Raw genomic sequence first — 25264 nt, 5'->3', positions numbered from 1 at the left:
CTTTCACGTAAGGGTTTCCAATCTCCAAAGAACTTGCTTTTGAATTTTCTCCCAAACCAAAGCTTTCTCATAAATGCCTCCTGTAAGGGTTCACCTCCAGGGTTTCAAACTCTCCTTCTGATGTTCCTCTCTCCTTGGTTACCACATGCATTCAAGTTGTCTTCCATGCACTCACTCTCTCTGACTCCAGCTTTCAGCAGTATGCTACTGCTTCATATGCCCATAGCAAAAGAGCTACAGGCCTTCAGTTGTCTTTTTGGACCATCTGGCCCCTCACATTAAACCTGATTCTTTTAAACTTGAAGCCTGGAGCCTTCCTTTTTGCTCCTTACTTTCACTTCCACTTCCACAGAATTGGACCTTTTCCCGGTTCCTGTCCATCCTTTAACTACAAGGTCTGCTTGGGACTTTCTCCTCTCCCACTCCCCTGGATATTGGGACTTTTCTTTAGCTTGGGACTGGCTATCTGTCCCCTTTGCTCCAGTCTCTCCTGACAGCTGTCTTCAAAACCAGCTGAACTCAAACAGCTTCCAAATCAAGCTGCTGTTTGTATTTTCTTTTGTTTGTCTGTGGGAGGGACCTGCCTCTTTGGGCCCCTGTTGCTAAGCAACAGTCCAGTTTCTCTTGTTTGTTTAACTTAGCAGCAAAACTCATTAGAAATGCAGTGATTTTAAAGTGATTACTAAAACTCAACTTGATCGATCTTATACAGAAATACAAAATCAAACTTAAACTTTAAAGCTAAAACTCATTTGTAACACCCACAAATACAAATATAACTTACTTAAACTATCTCTATTTCCTAACATTTGGTTGAGATGAGGTCTGGAGCCAAGTAGCCTTGGTGGAACCCAAACCAGACCAAGCATTGGTGAGTAAGTGCCGCTTGATAGCACTGTCGATGACACCTTCCATTTCTTGGTAGATAATTGAAAGCTGGCTGACTGGCATGATTATTGATCAGATTGGATTAGTCCTTTTTGTAGGCAGTATATTGGTGTAGCTGTACTGGACAGTTTGGTTAGAGGTTCAGCTAGTTCTAGAGCACAAATCTCCAGTGCTATAGCCAGGTTGTTTTCAAGGCCTATAGCCTTTGTTATATCCAGTGCCTTCAACCAGTTCTTAGTGTAACGATGGAGGTATATACTACTCTGTAAGAGACCATAAGACATAGGAGCAGAAATTAGGCCATTTGGCTCATCGAGTCTGCTCCGGCATTCACTCATGCCTGATGTTTCTCAACCCCGTTCTACTGCCTTCTCCCTATAACCTTTGATTCCCCTTACCAATCAAGAACCTATCTCAGTCTTAAATACAATCAATGACCTGGCCTCCACAGCCTTCTGTAGCAATGAATTCCATAGATTCACCACTCTCTGGCTAAAGAAGTTTCTCCTCATCACTGTCCTAAAAGGTCTTCCCTTTACTCTGAGGCTGTGCCCTCGGGTCCTAGTCTCTCTTACTAATGGAAACATCTTGCCCACGTCCACTCTATCCAGGCCTTTCAGTATTCTGTAAGTTTCAATCAGATCCCCCCTCATCCTTCTAAACTCCATCAAGTATAGACCCAGAGTCCTCAAACGTTCCTCGTACGTTAAGCCTTTCATTCCTGGGATCATTCTCGTGAACCTCCTCTGGACCCTCTCAAGGGCCAGCACATCATTCCAAAATTGTTCAGAATATTCTAAATGTGGTCTGACCAGAGCCTTATAAAGCCTCAGCAGCACATCTCTGCTTTTATATTCTAGTCCTCTCAAAATAAATGCCAACATTGCTTTTGCCTTCCTAACTACCACATCAACCTGCAAGTTAACCTTAAGAGAATCCTGGACTAGGACTCCCAAGTCCCTTTGCACTCCAGATTTCTGAATTCTCTCCCCAGAAGAGTTCGTTGTGGCTGGCAGCATTGATAAATGTGAGGGGGTGGGCAAAGCCTCTAAATGAAGGGCATGAATTTTGAAAGGTAATGGGGGTGGGTTGGTGGTGGGCTTTGGTGCCTTGAACAACATAAAAGGTTGTTGGTGTGGTGTGCTGGAGATGTAATTTTAAGATGCATTCACTGACCTTGATCACCTGCCTGAGGCTTTTGAACCTTTTGTGGCTTTGCAGCCAGGTCCTTGGGGAGTGGGGCTTGGGGGCAGGGGCGGGGGCATGGTGGGTTGAGGGGGCAGGGGGGTGGGAGGGGGTGTGGGAGTGGAGCGGGCGGGGGGGCGTGGGGGGGTGGGGCGGGCGGGTGGGGGAGACTCTGGGAATTGACCTCCTTGGTCACCTGCTCACATTTCCTTCGCAGTGTGCACCTTGAGGGGCCTCCTAGCCCCTTGTGAACATTTGATGTGTCTCCTCCTTTCAACAACTACTTATTTATACAGTATCTTGCAATGTTCCAAGACTCTTCACAGGGATACTATAAAACAAAGTAACACCAAGCCACATAAGGAACTATTGGATCAGATGACCAAATCTTTGGTCGGAGTTTAGTTTTAAGGAGAGTCTTAAAGGAAAAAGGTGAGGTTGAGAGGCAAAGAGACGTAGGTAGGATGAGCTTGGGGCCAAAGCAGATGAATGCACCTCTACCAATGGAGCAATTAAAATTGGGATTGCGCAAAAGACAAAAATTGGTGGAGCGCACTTATCTCAGAGGGTTATGGGGCTGGAGGAGATTAGAGATAAGGAAGGCTGAAGCCATGGAGGGATTTGAAAACTAGGATGGGAAATTTAAGATCAAGACTTTGCTTGACCGGAAGCAAACATAGATCAGCAGATTTAGGAGGTGATTAGGGAACAGGACTTGGTGTGGGTTAAGACAGGCGGCAAAGTTTTCGATGACTTCAGTTTTACGGGGAGTAGATGTGGGAGACCAGCCAGAAGTGTATTGAAATAGTCAAGTCTAGAGGGTGTGATGAATCTATGGTGTCAAAGGTTGTATGTTTTGATACAGACCCAAACGGAAAAGGGAAACAGACCCTTCCAGTTGCTAAGAAAACTAAGACTGAAACTGAAATTGGAAACCAACACTTCTAGGGAATCTGGAACTGGCTGAAACATTAAAAAGGGCACAGAGCCATCAGAGGCCAATTGATGATGATAATTCCAATGGTGCAGTACAGGCATGCTGAAGAAGATGGAAGTTAGATCCAGAATCTGAGAATAGGCAAATATACGGTTGCTGCAGCTATTTCTGTTACTTGAAGATAACATTGGTGGATCTTCACCATCCAGACCGTCATAAGCATAGTTGAGGAGGTTCTGCAGGCATATGCCGTTTTTGGTATAGGCAGTGCCCATGGAACTCTGGTTGTGTATTTCTGTTGGCTGGGGATTAGGTGAAATCCCAGAAGAGGAGGAGCTGAAATCCTTTGTGAGCAAGGCAGATTTTTGAAGGACTTGTGTCTGAGATTGATGACAAATGTTGAGTGGACTGCTGAGCCATTTTGTAAGACCGGTCTTAATTATATCTGCCGTTTAATATGTAATTTGTAGTTTATAATGGGCCATAAAACATGAATTATGTTGATTCTGGGTTTTGGAGTATAAGGGGTTACCTAAGATAGTCTTTAGTGTTGGCTTTCTTTGACTCTTGTATGGTACAATTGTTTTATTAAAACTGTGGAATCTTGTGGCTTCATTCTTTCATTAAATAACTGGGATTTTTAATTTTTAAAAAATTACTGGTCTCAGAGATCATAACAAAAGCACGAATGAGGCTTTTAGCAACAGATGAACTGAGTCGGCAGAAATCAGATGATGCTGAGGTGGAACTAGGCTATCCTCCATCCCTAAGGCCCTGTATCTGAGAAGCTGGGAGCTCTCTCGCACGCACACTCTCATGCTTCACTACTTGTCCCCTTCCACCAAAGCTTTCCTGACACTTTTCCAGCAGCTGCTTTGGCTGGATTTCAACTCCCTTTGAAGAGGGGAGGGCTGTCTTTAAGAAGTGCAGGCTAGGTTTGCATCATGCTCACCACACACCCAGTTGACTGTGTAGTCAATCAGCAGCGGGTTTCGCTCTGGGCTGCTTGCTACCATCAGTTTGTGAGCAGGCATCACGGTTTGCATGCTGCCTGCTTCAATGGGACCAAGCGCAATGTAATCTCACGTCGTGATCCCTACACCCAATATCTGTCCTAATCGAATTTGTCCCCCCCACCCCCCCAACCGCCAAACCTCAGAATGAAACCCATGTTTCTTTGTGCATCTGTGGTGTTTGTGAGGGTACTCGTCAATGTTGGGATCTGAGGCAACGGCTGCCTGAAGGAAATGTAGATGAGCTGTTAAAATTATTTTTCGTATTTTAGGCTTGAACCTTTCCAGTGACAATAGAAATTTGGAAAGTTGTTTTTTTTTGTAACTTAGTCTTATAGTTGACCATTGGCTACTACTGTTTAACAATGCGCATTTGACATAACTTTTTGTCTGAACCCCTGATAATACACATATGTAGTAATATTCTCTTTATACTGTGGTATAGTTACCACCAACAGAAGTGTTGTAGTGCTAGTTACCATCAAAAACCCTGGAAGTAGTGCCTGACCTTTGGCACGCTATACTTAAGTTGTCCATGCAAATTGGTAATGGAGTTTGTTGATAGCGTTCCAAAATTTATTCGGGTATTCATTTTTTCAAACCTTGTACATAGAGTTCCCTGCCTCTGTTTTTAAAAATATATCCAATATTAGAATAATAAAAGGACTGAAATCCTAGGGAATCATCTTGAAGTGATTCTGTAGCATAAGTTTCAGATAAAGTCCCTCTTAAAAGACTGTTGACTAAAGTTGAATGAAGCTCATGGAATTGAAGGCAAATCATTGACATAGCTGGAAATATGATTGGCTAGAGATGAAGAGTAGGGATAATGGGCAGGTACTCTAGTTGGCAGGATGTGACTAGTGGTGTTCCACAAGGATCTTTGGGGCCTCAACTATTCACTCTTCCTGAACAATTTGGATGATAAAAATAGAAAAGCATGTATCCAAATTTGTTTATGACACAAAGATAGGTGGCAACATAAGCAGTATAGATGGAAATATAAAATTACAAAGATATTGATAGATTAAGCAAAGGAGGCATAACTGTAGCAATGTAGGCAAATGTGAGGTATTCACTTTGGCCCTAAAAAGGAAAGAACATGATGTTTTCTAAATGGTGAAGAGCTCGAATGGTAGGAGTCCAACGAGACTTGGGGGTCCAGCTACATAGATCGTTAAAATGTCATGAATCAGTATCAAAAATTATCAAAAAAACTAATGGGATGCTGGCCTTTATATCTAGACAACTGGAATACACTGGGTATAAGTCATGCTTCAGCTATGCAAAACCTTGCTTAGACCTGGAATACTGAGAGCAGTCCTGTCTTCCACACCTTGAGAAGGACGATACTGACTTTGGAGGGAGATAACGTAGCTTTAAAAGAACTATACCTGGACTCTAAGCATTCAGTTGAGGAGAGATTACACAAACTAGGGTGTAACCCCTGAAACATAGAAGGCTAAGGGTGAGGGGGTGGGGGGGTGGGATTTGATCGTTTTCAAGAAATTACGAGGAATGGATAGGGTAGATAGAACCTATTTTCACTGATAGGTAAGGACTGTAGAGTTATGGTCATAGATTGGAAATTAGAGCCAGACACTCTAGGAATGGAATTAGAAAATATTTTCACTCAAAAAAAAAGCATTGGAAAAGTTTGGAGCTCTCACGCAAAATGATGCTAGGCTAATTGTTCATTTTAAATGTGAATCTAGGGTATTGTGGAATATGGGAGAAGACAGGTATCTGGGGTTAGGTTGTGGATCAGTCTTGATCTTTTTGAATGGTGGAATAGGCTTGAGAGGCTAAATGGCTCACTCTTGTTACAAAACATTGCATGGTTATTCTGGCAGTATTGGTTTCACATTAAGGTCTGTTTCAGGGTAATTTTTACAGCAAAAAAAAATGAAAGCCCAATAGCGGCAATGGTTCTGTGTAGATGAGACTAGTGTAGAAGTTGTGTTTGGTTGCTCTAGTTATGAGAATCCAAAATTTTATATGCAGAGTTTTCCTTTTGATCTCAATGGTCAAACTCTCCCTCATACTTTCATTCAGGCTAGGAATCGTACAACGAGCAACTCGCTTCCTGACTCCCCAAAGCCTGCCTACCATCTACAGGGCACAAGTCAGGAGTGTGATGGAATACTCCCCACTTGCCTGGACGAGTGCAGCTCCTACAACAATGAAGAAGCTGGACACCATCCAGGACAAAGCAGCCTGCTTGATTGGCACCACATGCACAAACATTCACTCCCTCCACCACCGATGCACAGTAGCAGTGTGTACTATCTACAAGATGCACTGCAGGAATTCACCAAGGCTCCTTAGACAGCACCTCTGAACCCATGACCACTGCCACCCAGAAGGACAAGAGCAGCAGATAGATGGGAACACTGCCACCTGGAAGTTCCCCTCCAAGTCACTCATCATCCTGACTTGGAAATATATCACCGTTCCTTCACTGTCGCTGGGTCAAAATCCTGGAACTCCCTTCCTAACAGCACTGTGGGTGTACCTATACCACATGGACTGCAGCGGTTCAAGAAGGCAGCTCACCATCACCTTCTCAAGGGCAACTAGGGATGGGCAATAAATGCTGGCCCAGCCAGCAAAGCTCATACCCCATGAATGAATTTTAAAAAAATGCTGGAGATTTGCCACACTTCAGTTGCGATGCCAGGTGAATCCAAAGTGTATAATTTAAATCTTGTTTTAAATTTCCCATAGCAGCAGCTACCACTTTTCTCCATGTTACCACTGGCTATCACTGAAGAGCTTCCGGTTCGTTCAGACCCTTGCTGCGTAACTCAAAATTGGCTAATTGCCAGGTGTCTGAGGATGATAGTGGTAGAGAAATAGAGCAGGGCTAGATGACACGAAATAGGGCAGTGGCGGAATAGATGACTGGAGATGGGGATTTGGGGGATTTGGCTTGGGGCGATGGGAGAGATTGACATCAGACCGGTGAGGGAAAAAGGAGACTGGGGGCAGGTGGGAGGAGGAAAAGGGTGAGATGAGGGGCTGGTGGTCAGAGGAGAAAGGAAGACTAGGGGATCAAGGGATCAGTTACAGGAGAGTAGCTCAGTACCAATAAGGACTTGGTGGAGGATCCGATAGGCTGAAAGGCAGCCTCCAGTGCAGTAATTTTTATTCTATAAAAGCTCTCCTTCAATGAATCCAAGCCCACGGGGAGGTTTAGAAATGCTGAAGTTCTCCCAACACTGAGCCAGCTGCCTATTGTGCGATCTCCTCATTTGGTTCAGTCCTGCTTGTGTTGGACAATTTTGACCTGTGAAGTCCAAGCACCGATTGGATGTAGCTGAGACTCTCATCTCTGTTTTGTCACTATCACACTAATTCTAGGCAAAAGAGTTGGTACGGGGTGGCTTTATGGAGGATGTTTGCAAAACCAGATTTCAAAAGAAGAATAAAGTGGGATAGAACACCTTTAACCTTTTGGAATGTGTTTGGATCTTTCAAGGTCAAGCTGCATTGTCAGGGTAGTACAAGATGCTTCCTCTGCTTAAAGATAGGGAGAAATGTTTTTTTCTGGAGTGCTGGTTTAAATTTTCTAAAAATATTAAATGAGGAAAAATTGGTAAATTGAAACTTTTCTAAGCTTTTACATTGGAATGGGGATATTGGGCAAGAAAGAGGAGGATACAAATGTCTAATGTGAAATGTCTAAAGAAGAAATAAATAAGCTAATTCTGTGCAGCCGTTTTTTCCCATGCCCACAATAACAAGTGTGCACATCTGAAAATACTGAATTCGCAGGAGTAGGCCACTTGGCCCCTCGAGCCTGCTCTACTATTTTAATAAGATCATGGCTGATCTGATTGTAACCTCAACTCCACATTCCCACCTACCCCCTTTCACACCCTTGCTTATCAAGAATCTATCTAGCTCTGCCTTAAAAATATTCAAAGACTCTTCCTCAAAAGGCAGTGGAAATAAGTTCCAAAGGCAGTGAAAGTAAGTTCCAAAGCCACTCAACCCGCTGAAAACATTTCTCCTCGTCTGTCTTAAATGGGTGACCCCTATTTTCAATAAGTGACCCCGAGTTCTAGATTCTTCCACAAGAGGAAACATCCTGTCCACATACACCTTGGCAAGACCCCTCAGGATCTTTGTATATTTCAGTCAAGTTGCCTCTTTCTTTTCTAACCTCCAGCAGATACAAGCCTAGCCTGTTTAATCTTTCCTTATAAGACGACCCAGGTATTGGTCTAGTGAACCTTCTCTGAACTCTTTCCAAAACATTTACATCCTATAAATAAGGAGACCAATACTGTATACAATACTCCAGATGTAACTGAAAATAACCTCTCTACTTTTGTATTAATTCCCCTTACAATAAACGATAACATTCTATTAGCTTTCCTAATTACTTGCTGTACCTGCATACCAATCTTTTCGGATTCATGCACAAGGCCACCCAGATCCTTCTGCATCTGAGCTCTGCAATCTCTCTCCATTTCGCTAATATGCTTTTTTCATTCATTTTGCCAAAATGGACAGTTTCACATTTTCCTATATCATGCTCCATTTGCCAGATTTTTGCCCATTTACTTAACTGCATCCCTTTGTAGCCTCCTTATGTTCTGTTCACATCCTACTTTCCTGTCTATCTTAAAAGGATTCTGTGTAAGGTTGAATGTGCAACACTCACTACACCAGTGTTGATTTCTGCAGAGTCAAATGGCCTCCCATCTTCTACACTTTGTAGATGTAAATATGCAAATTGTTCAAAATTTAGTTGCTCACAATCTTAGTTTGCTCATCCATCATTCTTGTCCTCTTTGATCTACATTGCCTTCAGTACATTGAATTGAAAATCCTTATCAACTCTAACCTTTCCTTATTGTATATATACTACTTCCTCCAGCCATATATACTTTTGCACACCTTTTGATTCTCTTAACTCTCTGCTATCCTTTTGTAGGAACTAGAGTGGGTGACTCGGCCCCTCAGGCCTATCATGTAATGTAGTGCTACCAAGCAGCACTTAACTCGGCAATAACCTCATTTTGGGTTCCGCCAGGGTTGCTCAGCCCTTGATCTCCTTACAGCCTTGGTCCGAGCATGGACTAAAGAGCTGAACTCCAGTGATGAGGTGAGACTGACTGCCCTTGACATCAAGGCAGCATTTGACTGCATGTGGCATCAAGGAGCCCAAGTAAAACTGAAGTCAATGGGAATTGGGGGGAAAACTCTCCACTGGTTGGATTAATACCTAGCACAAATGAAGATGGTTGTGGTTGTTGGAGGTCAGTCATCTCAGTCCCAGGACATCGCTGCAGGAGTTCCTCTGGGTAGTGTCCTAGGGCCAGTGATCTTCAGCTGCTTCATCAATGACCTGATCATGGAGGGAAGGTCAGAATTGAGGATGTTCGCTGATGATTGCACAATGTTCAACATCATTCGCAATTCCTCAGATACTGAAGCAGTCGGTGTCTATATGCAGCAAGACCTGGGCAACATTCAGGCTTGGGCTGATGTGTGGTGCAAATGTTACTTGCCACTTAAGTGCCAAGCAATTACTATCTCCAACAAGAGAGAATCTGACCATCTCCCCTTGACATTCAGTGGCATCACCATTGCTGAATTCCCCACTATCAACATAATGGAGTGGAGGTGGTGGGTACCATTGACCAGAAGTTGAACTGGACCAACCATGTGAATACTATGGCTACAAAAGCAGAGGCTGGGAATTCTGCAGCTGCTGATTCCCCAAAATCTGCCCACCATCTACAAGGCACAAGTTAGGAGTGTGCTGGAAAACTCCACTTGCCTGGATGAGTGCAGCTCCAACAAACTCAAGAAGCTTGACACCATCCAAGATAAAGCAGCCTGCTTGATTGGCAACCCATCCACCGCCTTCAACATTCATTCCTGCGAAGACCACTGACATGCAGTGTGTACCATCTACAAGATGCACTGCAGCTATTCACCAAGGCTCCTTCAACAGCACCTTCTAAATCTACCATGTAGAAGGACAAGGGCAGCAGATGCCCCCACCCTACACCCCCAAGCCACACATCGTCCTTGGAATTATATCACCGTTCCTTCAATGTCACTGAGTCAAAACCCTGGAACTCCCTACAGAGTTGTGGGTGTGCCTACACCACATGGACTACAGCGGTTCAAGAGGCAGCTCACTCAAGGGCAATTAGGGATGGACAATAAATTCTGGCCTAACTAGTGACACCCAAATCATGTTTCAGACATTGATACCCTTACAAATAAAAATCTAGCAATATCGGTTGTAAATTTTAACTGATCCAGCAACCACAACCTTGTAAGGGAGAGGATTCCAGATTTCTATGGCCTTTTCCGTGAAAAAGTGCTTCCTAATTTCACTCTTAAATGGCATAGTTGTAATTTTAAGATTAAACTTTCTTCTGTTCTCCCCCCACCATAATAATTTACCTATATATATGCTTTATTGAATCCTTTCTGTTATTTTAAACGCACTGATCAACTCACCCTTCAACCAAAGCATAAAATTCAAATCAAGTTTTTGCACCTTGTCCTCGTAATTTAATGGATTAAGCCCTAGTGATGTTCTTGTAAACCTGCACTGTATACCTTCCAAAGTGTGCTGATTCTTTTCTATGGCTCAATATCCTCAACTGGATACATATTCCAAATGGGGCCTGACCAGTGCTCTCTCACTTCCTAGCTATTGAATTTCAGCCTCCTTGCAATAAAGAACAATATTCTGTTATTTTTTAATTGCTTTTTTTGTACCCGTGCATTAACTTTTTGTGTAGATAATCACTTAAATCTCTGCTCCTAATTATTCCCCACTAAGGAAATATCTCTGTTTATATTCCTTAAATCCAAAATAGACCCTCTCTATATGACCTCCATCTGCCATGGTTTTTGACACTTGATCAATTTGTCCTTTTGAACTTCCTGCTCCCATCAACATTATCTAATGTGCTCCTAACTTTTTTGTTATCTGCAGTTGTGGATATACAGCTCTACTTCTTCGTGCATATAAATAATTAAAATATATGGTGAAAAATTATAGCCCCAGTACAGATCTCTCAAGTACGCCCCTTAGCACATCCCGCCCAAGAAAAAAGCTCTTTGTCCCCTGCCTCTATGCCTTTTTCACGAGGTTACTTGCAACTCCATGCATTCTTGTTTTACCTAGTCACCTAATTACTGGAACCTCATCAAATGCCTTCTGAAAGACCAAATACTGCAGTTCCTGGTCAAACCGTTGGTTGCTGTAGCCCTACCCTGGGACTCCCACCCCCAACCACACTGCCTCTAACTTTTGGAGAAACTTGCCTCAAAAGTTTATATTTTGACCAAGCTTTTGTTAATTTCTAACTTTAGCATTATTGTTCAGCTTTCACTTCTTTTAATCCTTGTTACTTTCTTCCCCATCTCATCTTAAGCCACATGATTGTGTGATATATTTTATAATACGTCACTGGCACCTGGAAAGCACAGAGAAAATGCAATGGTACATGTTAAGAAAAGTAATGTTAAATGTACAAAACTTTCTCCCAGATAAACCCTTAATTATTATAATACTTTGTGCTAAAGAAACCATTCATTTAAATTAGCATAAGTTAATCCATAATCTATTTCCTTTTTACCAAGAATATACAGTTGTAAGCTTTATTTTAAAAAATATATCTTTTCATCATACTTCTGCCTTGGTGGTGTGCAAGTAATATTTTTTTATTTTCCCTTTTCAGAATTCAATCCGCCACAACCTTTCACTGCACAGCAGATTTATCAGGGTACAAAATGAAGGTACAGGCAAAAGTTCTTGGTGGATGATCAATCCAGATGGTGGAAAAGGTGGGAAGTCTCCACGACGACGTGCTGTTTCCATGGACAATAGCAACAAATATGCAAAAAGTAGGGGAAGAGCAGCAAAAAAAAAGGCAGCTCTGCAAGCTGCACAAGAAATTAATGCTGAAAGCCCATCGCAACACACAAAATGGCCTGGTAGCCCAACATCCCGCAGTAGCGATGAATTTGATGCATGGACAGACTTTCGTTCACGTACAAACTCAAATGCCAGTACCTTGAGTGGCCGGCTTTCTCCTATAATAGCCAATCCTGAACTTGACAATGTTCAAGATGATGATGCGGCTCCACTGTCTCCCATGTTGTACTCTAGTCCATCCAGTGTTTCCCCCACTGCAAGTAAGCCATGTACTGTTGAACTGCCTCGGTTGACTGACATGGCTGGGACCATGAACCTGAATGATGGATTGACAGAACATCTGATGGATGATTTACTGGACAATATTAGCTTAACCCCGGCTCAGCAGTCATCACCTGGGGGCCTCATGCAAAGGAGCTCAAGTTTTACGTATGGCTCAAAGAGTTCTGGTTTAAGTTCCCCAAACAGTTTCAGCAATTCCATATTTGGACCACCTGCTTTGAATGCTTTGCGACAGACTCCCATGCAAACCATTCAGGAAAACAAGCAAGCTACTTTTTCTTCTATTTCTCGTTTTGGCAGCCAAACTTTGCAAGATCTGCTTGCCTCTGATTCTCTAAGTCACAGTGATGTCATGATGACTCAGACAGATCCTCTGATGTCTCAGGCAAGCTCTGCAGTATCTTTACAAAATTCACATAGAAATCTGATGCTTCATAATGATCCAATGATGTCATCCTTTCCTGCCCAATCCAATCTGGCAAATCATAATCCGTTACATCGCCAGTCTCCACCTCAGAGTTCCGCACTTAGTGGCGATAGTGCCTTGTCAAACTCCATGAATCATGTAGCTTTACCAACAGACTCCAACACAATCTCCAGTAAGCACCAGCTTCAATCATCTGCCAATCAATCTATGCAAATAGGATTGTCCGATACATTCTCTGGCCCTCCCTTATATCCTGGTAGCATGATCCTTCCTGCTATGGGTCAAGACAAGTTCCCCAGTGATCTGGACTTGGATATGTTCAATGGAAGTTTAGACTGTGATGTGGAATCCATCATTCGCAATGAGCTCATGGATGCAGATGGGTTAGACTTTAACTTTGATTCACTCATATCTGCTCAGAATGTTGTGAACCTGAATGTGGGAACCTTCACTGGTGCTAAACAAACATCAACACAGAGCTGGGTTCCAGGTTGAAATTGCCTTACAATGGTGGAAGCAGGTCAGTAAAGTATAGTATCTGTATTAGGAAATCCGTATTTTGGGTATATACTGACTTTTGGTGTCTGAGTTTTTAATGAATGTACTAGACCAGTAAACAGGAGGCTATGCTTATGGCCCAACAAATGTGAATTTAAAAAAAAGCAGCAGAGTGAATCCATATGAGGCCTGAAGATTTAAATGAAGCTTATTAATTTTAATATTGGCTAGAGCTCTTTTGGGAGCAGAGCTGGCCAAACCAGATTGGAAGTTTGAAGTTTTTTGAGGGGAAACAAGCAGGGCTGATGGACCCAAAGTTTGGATGGGGGAAGCATCAGTGCTTTAGGAAAATAGTCTTATGGTAGTAATGGATGGGCAGGGCTCTTAAGTCTGGCATCATTGGTTGGTAACTTTGTATGGTGTCTGTAAACATCAGTCATTGGCCCATATTTCGCAGTCAACAGTGAAGCAACAGCACCTGCCACTGATCCCTAAGAAAACTGCCCACAAAGATCTAGTGATCTCTTGTGCTGTGGACTTCCCCTTTCCTGATGGCAGTTTAAATTTGGTACCAAGTCAAGGGAATCTTGAAGTGTGCAGTAGCCGTGATGTCAGCAAACAGGGTAAGCAGTCAGACAATTTGAACTATTCTCACAGACAGCAAACTGGGAAGTTAAACACATTGAATTCCTTAAAATTACAGTGAGTGAAGTAAATGGATTATCAAAAAGCTAAAATAAAAATAAACTCTTTTAGTTTACAAATGTAGGCTTTTTTCAATCATAATGGAGAAACTTGACATTCCATAAATATAATAACCTTTCAGGACTATTCGTTTTTACCAGTAATTATGAAGTTAGTATGCTATTTACGCTTCATTCAGCAAGGTTTACCACTTTCAGGGGCTTTTACAATGAAGCTAAAGTACAAGAGTGGAAGGTTCTGTCGGTGTGTAGATTTCTTACTGATTGCAACCCTGAGGGTCCTCAGCAGTGCACCCTTGAGGAGGATAGAATCACTGTCATTAACTTCTGGATTTACATGCCATTCTGTGCATGTGCAGAGTCCAGAAGTTGCTAATAGTTTCAGTGGAGCATGACTGCAAATACTGATAGTTTTTGGTTTTAATGTCAGAATGCTGACACTACTGCTACAAAATCTGGGCTGGTACGTTGAGATTCGATCCTGGATTTGGATCTCTCTTTTCCCCTTCCCTTTCCCACTTGTTAATGATTGTTAGCTATTGCAAACTATTAGACACTTTGAGAAACCTCCAGTATTAAATTGTAGGATTTGCAGCGCTGGCCCTATGCCCCGAAAGCTATCTTACTGTCCAGAAGAGATTTTGTTGTCATTATCCGATTGATTGGGCTGTGAAGAATTTCCAATTTGGCCTGCTGGTTGCATCATTAGTTTCACTGATAAATTGATTACTTACAAGAGCATGGCCTTTTGGACACCTAGGTATACCACACTTCCCACAATTTACCTGATAGTTCCTTAAAAATAAAGAAGGTTAGTTAGAATCTTGCCTTCAGAATTTGTTGACTCCTGTGTGCTTGTACGTTTCATGTAAGATAATCCTTTACTATTGTTTTTTTTACACAATTGAAATTAAACAAATGGGTCTGTGCTTATTTGTTCTGTCATTCTTTTTAAATGCAAAATGTAGCACTGTTATCAAGCTTTAAAAGTTTCTTCCATCCCAGCAGTATTCTCAGTGGTGGTGAATAAAGACTTGCTACATTCACAGAGTAGCAATAAAAAATGGATAAATTTGTGGATCTTTTATTGACATGTGTCCCCAAGGAAGAAGCGGCTTACCTGACAATAGAAAAATGTCATGCAGTAGAGAAGACATAAATTTTCATGTTGAAAATAATGTCCAATATTTGATCTATTCAAGTTACAAGTTGGGAATTAGATTTCAGTTTTGAGAATATATCACTTTAAGTTTCTAAAATTTTCTAAATTATTTCGAGTCTTACTTACAAAATCAATCTGTCATCAAAATTAAGACATTGAATTGCAAAGAATGTTTTCGAAGATAGTTCTTGGCATCCCCTCTCAATCATAGGAAGACAAATTGCTGATTTCAGTCTCCAGAGAACTAAAAAGGTCCCACAGAAATGTAGAGGACTATGTCTTCCTATAAATGGCTCATGACATCTTTTATTTTGATGATGTGTGTCATTGGAGACTCCACTGACAATCCACGTTTCAAGATCAGTGTAAACAAGACCAGCTTAAAGTGTACCTTAATTTCTAGTGGAATTGGTGGTTTGTGTATTTGCAGCCAAATATTTTAAAAGTAATAATAAAGGCAAAACTCTCATGCTGAATTTCTGAAAGAGAAAATGCAATGAATGATTCAGTGTGTGCCTTCTCCGTTTACAAATTAAGAACTAAACTGCTTTTGGCTCTGAATCATTTAATTCCTAAAAGAAAATTCAATTTTGTACTTGTTTGTTCCCCTCAATTTCCCAGTGACTCCTCAACTTTTTTTTTATCAACAGTCCAAAGTCTAAGTCAGCAGTCTAAAGTGAAGCCCTCTGCTGCTGGAACACTGCTATCCTCCTGACACCAGCTGTGATCAGTGAAAATAAATAAGTCGTTGAATTTTTAAGTTATTTTCAGGCTGACCCTCTTTTAACTATGGTCCTTATGTGCTTTCTCGTGTGTGCTGTTTAAAGAAAAATCACTTCTGTGAATTGGGCATGTGACCTACTCTGGTAGCCACAATATTTATATGGCGATCCAGTTAGGTTTCTGATCACTGGTGGCCCCCAGGATGTTGGTAGAAGATTCGGTGAAGGCACTGCTTTTGAACAAGAGCAGATGGTTTGACTATCTCTTGTTGGAGATGGTTATTGCCTGGCCCGTGTGGCTTAAATGCCACTTATCAGTCAAGCCTGAATGTTGTCTAGGTTTTGTGTCCCCTTGCAGGCAAAGCACAATTTGGCACCTTTCAGTTACCGGGCAGAAAAATTTAAAAGGGCAATGTGCATAAATCGCCTGCGCACTCCAAAAAAGGGTACTTTGCCTATAACCAAAGCATTCTATATAAATAAAGCCATACACTAATTTTGTAGTTAAGCTTGTGTAGTATTTACTTTCTATTGATAGCAAAATCTAAATTATCTCTATTCAATAGGGAGAACACTGGTTCCTTCACAGTAATCAAAAGAAAGTTTTGGATGTTTGTAGTAGCTTGCTTGTCTGAAAGTTCTCTGATCATTCTAAAATAAATTACTTGGCATATTGCCATCAGCATTTGGAGTGCACAGGTGATTTATGCGCATGATCCTTTTTAAATTTTTCTGCCTGGTAACTTATAGGTACCAAATTGTGCACAGCTGTATTGGGGACATTTGGGTTGTTACACAGTCCACAGGGAGCATTGGCTGTGTTATCTGAAGGTGGGTTATGAATGTTTGGAGAATCTGAAAGATAAGAAATTAAGAGCTTTTATTATCATTCTCCTTTTTTCCTCCTTCTATAGGTTAGTGACCTGAAGACTTTTGCCAAATCTGCTGTCAAGATGATATGAATTGGATTATAGCAAGTTTATTTGACAGCTGTAAATCTAACTTTTTGCCTGCAGTGGGGTCAATTCTGGGAATTGCATCTCAACCAACATGAAAGACATAAACCAGAAGAATACGAACTACAGTTAAAATGAACCCTGAACTGTTTAAAAGTGAAATCCTATTGTTTAAGCTGTATAGTTTCCTGTGTCCCATTATCTTAGCCCTGTATAAATTGTTGGTTGGTACGGGTAGGTGCATATTTTAAGTTTTGGTATTTTATGTCTGATATCGGCATCTGCCCTTGGCCTCCATTGTATAGCTATCATTGAAGTGTTGATGGAATGGGACTGATGGACAGTGCTATCAAAGGCATGAATATTGATGAGAAAATGAACATATGTACTGACAGAATGAACCAAGACAAATTGGCATCGTCAGAATGCCAGAAGACTTATTATACAGATGAAGGTTTTTACCCTTTTTAATCTGCTAATATGCAATTGATTAACTGGCATTTTAAGTAATTTGAAACTGCATGAGCTTATTAACAGAAGTTGAAGTGTGACTTTGAATGAACTGTTACAATTTATGGCCTAACATTGTTTGGTCTTTTATATTAGTGTCAAGTACCCAGTTTAGTGGTGGTGGGAGAGGGCGGTAAAAAGCATTAGTGTGTCGACATTACATCTAACTTGGGAATAATACTGCCTGTAAAACTTTGCTTGGCTTTACAGACCAATCTTGTGAACAAGTCTTGAGAGAGTTAGGTAGCTGGAAGAAAGAGTAGAGACTTTCATATGTTTACAAATTATTGTGTCTCGAGAAAACAGCCAAAATAATTTTCTCTTCTGAAGTAATCTTTGCATGAATTGAGATCTAAATGTATTCACAAGATTGGAAAATATTACCCATATACACATCCATCATCATTTGTAGAAAATTTTCTAGGGTGTGTCTTTTTTAAACAGTTTTTTTATCCCTTTTTCTTATCCATTCTTTGAGTACAGATTGATCTGGTAAAAGGACAGATTATATCACCAGATAGCAAGCTGCCTCCCTTCTGAACAGAGTCCTCATTGGTCGACTTTAATGTGGTCTATTTTCTGTGGATACATTTACACTTAAGTAAATTGTTTTTGCATACTGCATTTCTGTATGACGTTTGTACATTTATTGAAAGTTTTATTGTGTGTACCCTTGATCACCTTTTTGAACAGTTTCTATATAAATACAGACCAGCTCAGATTGCACCAATTTATGCATATTTCTTCAAACTAATGTGTAAGATTTCCTCTTTATACAATAGGGTAATGCACATTTATATTTTATTATGGGCAGAGACAAATCATTATGCATGACTGTTTAGTAAGTAAATTAGTTTGTCTCAGTTCATTGCATGAAATTCCAGGTAGTCACGCTCATTGACATTAGTGCCCCTGGAGAGCTAGCAGTGAAACAAAATATGATGGAATATTGTTGTATAACTTACCTGTCTCGTATAAATGGATTATTGTCTTTTCATCATGCAATTTGCTATTCTCTTTGTAGAATAATAGCATATCAATTATGGTAATTGAATTGTTTTCATCAAATGTAAATGAGGTTTAAGGTAGTATATTCATTCCTGCCATTTTTGTTTACCATTTTCACTAAAGTTGTAATATCTAAGTGACTTCCAAACCAATATTCTGAGACAATTCTGCACAAATCAGTTTTCTTAAAGCTGCATGGTAGAAAAGCATTTAAACTGCTCATGTTACTGCTATGTTTGGAATCTTACTAAAACTGAATCTGTCACCAAGTGTTAGTTCTCATCTAGGCTAGAAGGTTTGGCAAGTCTCAGGCTAACATCTCAGGATGCAGAGAGAAGGTACTGCAGGGATCTACAGTAAATGCACATTCACCCAGTGTCTTTATGATTTAATTATATATCTGGAAGTGACAAACCAGTTAGCAGCAGTACAAAATAAGTATACTTCCACTGTTAAGCTCTTTCAAAATTAAACTAACTTTAACTATACTTAACACTAATCTGACTTTTTAAAACTCATAACTTAGGTATACCCTGTTTACTAAAGTTCACTGTGCACTGGGTGCAAAACAAAATTTTGTGGCCAAATTACTGCTTTGGTCATTGTAACATGACTGACATCACCTATCACCTGCCTCTCTGCTAAATATATTTGGTTTGATGTATCACCTAGGCCTAGGAAGCTGCCACAGTTCAAGTTTCTGAAACAGGCCATGCAATGTTTCATAACTGTGTGTGTCCATAGTTCAATTCAGCTTGCATCTATCATTCAGAATTTGTGGTGTTTAGCACTGGATGAAACTGAGCTGTGAATATGCTATATTTTGTTTTTGAAATGCATACTTTGGGTTGCATGAAGTCCGTGAAATCACTTTACACAATATACATTTTCTCAATATGTGACAGATGAATATACTATCTTCCCTTCTCTTCCCCCCCCCCATCCCCCCCCCCCCCCCCCCCCCCCCCCCCACCCACCTCCACCCCCATCCCGACTTTAAATTTGTAAGTTTTGACAGGAAAAGGATGGTTCTCTTGAACTGCAGGTTTTTTATTGCGTAAATTATTGGTATGTATTGCCCTGTGTATTTCATTAATCTGTGCTCTAGAAGAAGAGTGCGCATGTAAAATAAAGCTTGATAACACTATATTGAAATGAACTTTGTCCCTAATAGCACTCATTTTCATATGTAAATTCTGTTCATAGATTATTCTAAATGGTAGATCATGAGAATTATTGTACAGCAGGTTACCATTTTAGCAAGCTGGCTGTTCAGCTGGAGCTGATCTACCTTTATTTCGTTTTCCCTATCTGTACTCTATATCCTGTGTTCTTTTTCAGTTACTTATGCAGTTTATTTTAAATAGTCTCTCAATATTCACTTATGCTAAAGCTGTTCATGTTCTAGTAACATTGTGAAAAATTCTTCTGACTTCATTTTCCCTATAAGACTCTGCCACCTTATTACAGTAGTGAAAATGATCATTCACGGTTTACCTGCATTATTTTAAAAACATTTTGACCACCTTACTTTTTTTTCCAGTGGTGTGAAATTCTAATTTTTCAGGTATTTCTTCATGACTACAACCTCCTGGGATTTTAGTGGATTTGTTGTTGTACCCTTTGTAGTTCCAATAATCTTCCTGCAAGGGGGTGCCCAGAATTACTGTAAACGGTTTCCAGTATAATGACATGGCAGATGATGTGTGCTAGGTGAACCAAATCCATGAGGGAAACTTGGCCACGCTATCACAATGGTTTTGCAATTTGTATCTATTACAAGAAGATACGCACACTGAATTCAGAAGACCTTTAGAGATTTTTAAAATTGAGTTAAAATATTTATTAACAAAAGATTTCAAGCACATACATAAGACTACAATTAGTTCATACGATAACAACCCCTAAAATTCCTAATTAACCTGACTCCCATTTGCATACACTCTTTTAAGGCAACAGTCCAAAGTAGAATTTTGTCTTTTTAAAAAAAAGGCAGCAAGTTAACGCAGTACCCACTTGACAGTGGAACTCCAAATTGTTTTCTCCAACTTCAGTTATTGGACACAACAGACTTAGGCACAAATGGCTGGAGGCTTCTTCATGGCTGTTTCACAGTCCTGTTAGATCTTACATGGCCCTTAACATAGCCTCTCATTCTCCTTTTATATATGTTTCTCTCTCTTTAATATGTAAATTCCATCGTTCCATATATCTTTGGAACTGTGCCTTTCCCATAATATAAAAACTTACATGTTGCCAATATTGTCAGTAACCTTTGGGGAAAAATAAACACACTCCTTAGTCTTGCTTATCTGGCTTGTTGTAAACATACTAACATCCCTTTGAAATCCAAACAATCCCTTCACTTATTTAAAGATACAAATACAAATTCCCTTCACACCTTACATGTTAATGCAGCATCCATGCTTACTCATAAGCATTTCAACTACATTTCTACACCTAGCTTCTTTTGATAATTTCAAGCTTGCAGTCTACCTGACTCGAAATGTAAATAAATCACACACAACCATCTACACTCACACCCATACACATACTTTACAACAAGCCAGAAAAATATTATGAAAAGTATTATACTTTTGTAACACCGGTACAAATTCAACATCTTAATACATTTTGCGTAATAATGGATTGAAGTGGGTTTGTGGGAAGACTGTAAGACCTCAAAAATTCTTGGTGTCCAGGCTTCAAGAATTCTTAATCTGGCTCTGTAAAACATGATCCTAAATGACTTGTAGGACCTAGTTATACAAACCGTTTATAATTTTAAAAGATCAGAAATGTAAAGCTTCACTCCAAACAAAAAGATAAAACATTGCCTGGATTATGAGAAAACCACAGCTCATATTTACATATAATTAAAAATGGTTCCCAAATCGCATTAATTTAACATTTTGCTACTTTTATGGGTCTTGAGAATTGGTTTTGGCATGTTTTCTAAAGGGTTCTTTAAACCCTTTAAATGTCTGTTGTCAACAATTTAGAATTTAACAGGAAGCCTTTTCCTAATATTAGTTCCAAATCCTTTCTGCTACGTCAGTTTCATACTTGTGTCTCAAAGAACCCAAGAAGGTGTTGGGTTGTGAAACTGTAAGTAATTAGAAAATGTAAGGATTCTTACATCAGGAGCATGCAGTATATTAGGTTATGGAGCACCATTATCCCTGTTCTACCATTTGCCTAACTCCATGGAAGAAATCTTCCAGCATTACTGTTTCTGCTACGGAGACCTCGGGTACATGATTAGAAAATAAGGATCATCTTTTTAACACAATTTTAATAATCTCCTAGTGTCAATGCTGCTTGTGTTTGAAGCTAGGAACTGAGGAATGTGCAAAGAAGGTCACTTTGAATTATGACAATATAAAGAATCTTATTTAAATTTCATGAAGGTGGGGTATTTGCTAATGAATTCATGAGGTCAGAAGGATACTGTCCACAGAGAGCTAACAATCCCATGCATTTGCTAGTACCTGTTCAGACCAAGTACCTATAATCTCTGCAGGGTATTTGGGAAGGGGTTGTGTAATTTTAAGAATCATAGCCTGAAAATTGAGAATGCAGTTTGGATTAATGCTATGATGTTCATGTCAACAATGCAACAATAACTAACTGAAAATGTACTGTTAACAGTTTAATAATACTCAGCATCAGAATTTTTAAGGCTGACAAAGCAAAAACTTTCCTCCTTGTTTTTATTGAAAGATCTCACATTGGTGCTCCCATCAGGTTAGTGAGCATGAAATTAAAGATAATCTGAAGTGCATGGTTGTTAAGTGATTCTTAATTAATTTCTAATTTTTAAAAGCCCTCTGTGCGCATGGCTGGGAAGGTCACATTTATTACCCATCCGTAAGTTGCCTTAAGAAGATGGTGGGCCTTATCCTTGGAAGCTGCAGTCCTTGCAATAGTATTACTGAAAAAAGAGACATGCTGTTGAAGTTTTTTGCAAGAATACCAAATCTCAAATTTATAATACGTAAGAGGGTGCTGATTGATTGGCAAGTTGACTCTGATTAATAGAGGCGTTACCATGGAGAATGCACCAGGGAACAGTTAACTGCCAGACTTCTGTTTAAATTTAAACCAGGCAAGTTGACTCTCTGGTCAAGGCAGTACCATGGGGAATGAACCAGGAATGGCTATCCCCCAAGATTTTGGTTGAAAAAGGCACAATGCATGAACATGTTCTTTCTGTCTGCAAAGGACAAGGCTATTTGTGAATATATGTAGCTTCTAGCACTCAAGTGAGCCACATTGCAAGCCCCACTAATGATCTTAAATTGGTTGTTAGTGTAATTCTTAATGCAATTAGGATTGTTTAATAAGTGTTGTCCTATCATGGCATAGCATCTAGTGTTGGACATTGTTGAGTTTTGCTAGCATGGGCTGGTTGAGTATGGTCGGTACTTTGCCTGCTATGAGCAGCTGAAGGTGGTGCTGTTTGACATGATTTACCATGTCATTGGGACGTACAGCCTACCTGCTTGGTATCACACCAGCACAGAAATTCATATACCACATTACTCATTACTGTGGTAGTCTGAACATCTTTGCGCTTGGCAACAGTTTCCTGTTAGTGAAGAATACCACTTGTGTTACTGCTGCATAGTAGCAGCATGAAATGGTTAGCTTCACCTGTTGCTCAGATTTTTTTTGAGCACCTTGCCCTTCCAGGCTAATCTGCAGTAGACTGTGCACTTTTCAGGACCTAAAGTAGTGGGCTTAGGCCCATCATGAGTGTGTGCAATATACAGCGAGCAATTTTCTTTACTCATTCATGGGATGTGCGCATCACTGGTTAGGCCAGCATTTATTGCCCCTTGTTCAGAGGGCATTTAAGAGTCAACAAGTTGCATGGAGGTTAGGCCAGATGAGGATGGCAGATTTTCTTCCCCAAAGAACATCAGTGAATCAGATGGGTTTTTACAACAATCACAATGGTTTCATGGTGATCACCAGACTTTTAATTCCAGATTTTTATTGAATTCAAATTTCACCATCTGCTACGGTGGGATTCAAACCCAGGTCCCCAGAGCATTATCCTGGGTCTCTGGAATATAAGTCCAGTCCAATGACAATACCACTATGCCACCACCTCCCTGAGGTAACCATTATCCTGCAGGATAGCTTAGTGCCTTATTTCAACATCAAGATTGCACGTTGAACAAATGGCTCTGCCCTTATTTACTAGGTTGCTGATGAGGCCAATTTTATAGCATTTAGAACTGTAGGAATCTCAAAAGTGCATATTGACCAGTGAACATGCATATGAACATGTGAATTAGGAGCAGGAGTAGGCCACATGGCCCCTCAAGCTTGCTCCATCATTTAAAAAGATCATGGCTGATCTGATTGTAACTCTACATTCCCACCTATGCCCTTTCGCTCCCTTGCTTATCAAGAATCTATCTGGCTCTGCCTTAAAAATATTCAAAGACTGCTTCTGCCTTTTTGAGGAATTCCAAAGACTCGTGACCCTCAGAAAAAAATTCTCCTTATCTCTGTCTTAAATGGGCAATCCCTTTATTTTTAAACAGTGACCTCTAGTTCTAGATTCTCCCACAAGAGGAAACATCCTCTCCACATCCACCTTGTCAAGATCCCTCAGGATCTTTTATATTTCAATCAAGTCGCCTCTTATTCTTCTAAACTCCAGCGGATACAAGCCTGGTCTGTCCAACCTTTCCTTATAAGACAATCCTCCCATTCCAGGTATTAATATAGTAAACCTTCTCTGAACTTCCAATGTATTTACATCCTTCCTTAAATAAGGAAACCAATCCTGTACACAGTACTCCAGATGGGATCTCTTGAAAGGCTTGTTTAACTGAAGCATAATCTCTCTACTTTTGTAATAAATAAATGGTAACATTCTATTAGCTTTCCTAATTACCTGCTGTACCTGCATACTAACCTTTTTCGATTCATACACTAGGATACCCAGATCCCTCTACATCTCTGATCTCTGCAATTTCTCTCCATTTAGATAACATGCTTTAGATAATCTTCCTGCCAAAATGGACAATTTCACATTTCTCCACATTGTACTCCATTTGTCAGATCTTTAACACACATGTAACCATCAATCTATATCCCCTTGTAGCCTCCTTATGTCCTGTTCACAATTTATTTTCCTACCTATCTTGCATCATCAGTAGATTTAGCAAGCATGCCTTCGGTCCCTTCATCCAAGTCATTTATATAAATTGTAAAAAGTTGATGCCCCAGCACTGCTCCCTGCCACACCAATCGTTACACCTTGTCAACCAGAAAATGACCCATTTATGTCTACTGTTTCCTGTTAGCTAGCCAAGCTTCCATCCATACCAATGTTACCCCCTGCACCATGAGCTTTTATTTTCTGCAAGAACCTTTGTGGCACCTTATCAAGTGCCTTCTGGAAATCTAAGTACAGTACATCCACTGGTTCCCCTTTATCTACAGCATATGTTACCACTTCAAAGTACTCCAATAAATTGCTTAAACATGATTTCCCCCTCTCAAAACCCTGTTGACTCTGACGGTGCCTGATTACCTTGAATGTATCGAAGTGCCCTGCTATAATGTCTTTGATCATAGCTTCCAACATTTTTCCTATGACAGATGTTAAACTATATGGCCTGTAGTTTCCTGTTTTCTGTCTGTTTTTGAATGAAGGAGTTACATTTGCCATTTTTCAATCTAAAGGAACCGTTGCCAAAAAGGTGGGCTTGTGGTAGCCAGTAGTAGAGGACCAATTGGCAGATTTCTCACGTCAAGAAAGGGGAGCTCATTTGCTCCATTTCAAAGGTGAATTTGAGTGTGGGATGGAGCCTGTTAAGCTCTGTAAGGAAATTGTCACTTGCAGATGCAGATTCAAATATAGCATACTTGATCACCATGATATAGTGACATGGTGCAACTATCTATTGTTTGCTTGAACAGTACATTAGTGAATAGGCTAGCAATGTTGAACAAGCATATGGACATGGCATTGCTATTGATATACAAGTCCTATATTGTCTGTGCAAAGGTGAAGGAATCCATCACTGTG

At 40.3% G+C, this 25264-nt stretch overlaps 1 protein-coding gene across 1 annotated transcript in view; it reads left to right on the top strand.

The window, feature by feature from the left end:
* foxo3b (forkhead box O3b) overlaps positions 1 to 16921 on the top strand; it is a 94664-nt gene extending 77743 nt beyond the window's left edge. The window contains exons 2-3 of the mRNA XM_041187498.1: positions 11745 to 13170; positions 16651 to 16921. Of these exons, the coding sequence (XP_041043432.1) occupies positions 11745 to 13145 (1401 nt within the window). The 3' untranslated portion in view covers positions 13146 to 13170; positions 16651 to 16921. The remainder of the gene's footprint in view (positions 1 to 11744; positions 13171 to 16650) is intronic.
* Positions 16922 to 25264: the final 8343 nt, after the last annotated feature.

This window comes from Carcharodon carcharias, chromosome 5 (assembly GCF_017639515.1).
Source record: "Carcharodon carcharias isolate sCarCar2 chromosome 5, sCarCar2.pri, whole genome shotgun sequence".
NCBI lineage: Eukaryota > Metazoa > Chordata > Chondrichthyes > Lamniformes > Lamnidae > Carcharodon > Carcharodon carcharias.
Note: the sequence above shows the minus strand (reverse complement) of the source record. Positions and strands in the feature narration are given on the sequence as shown.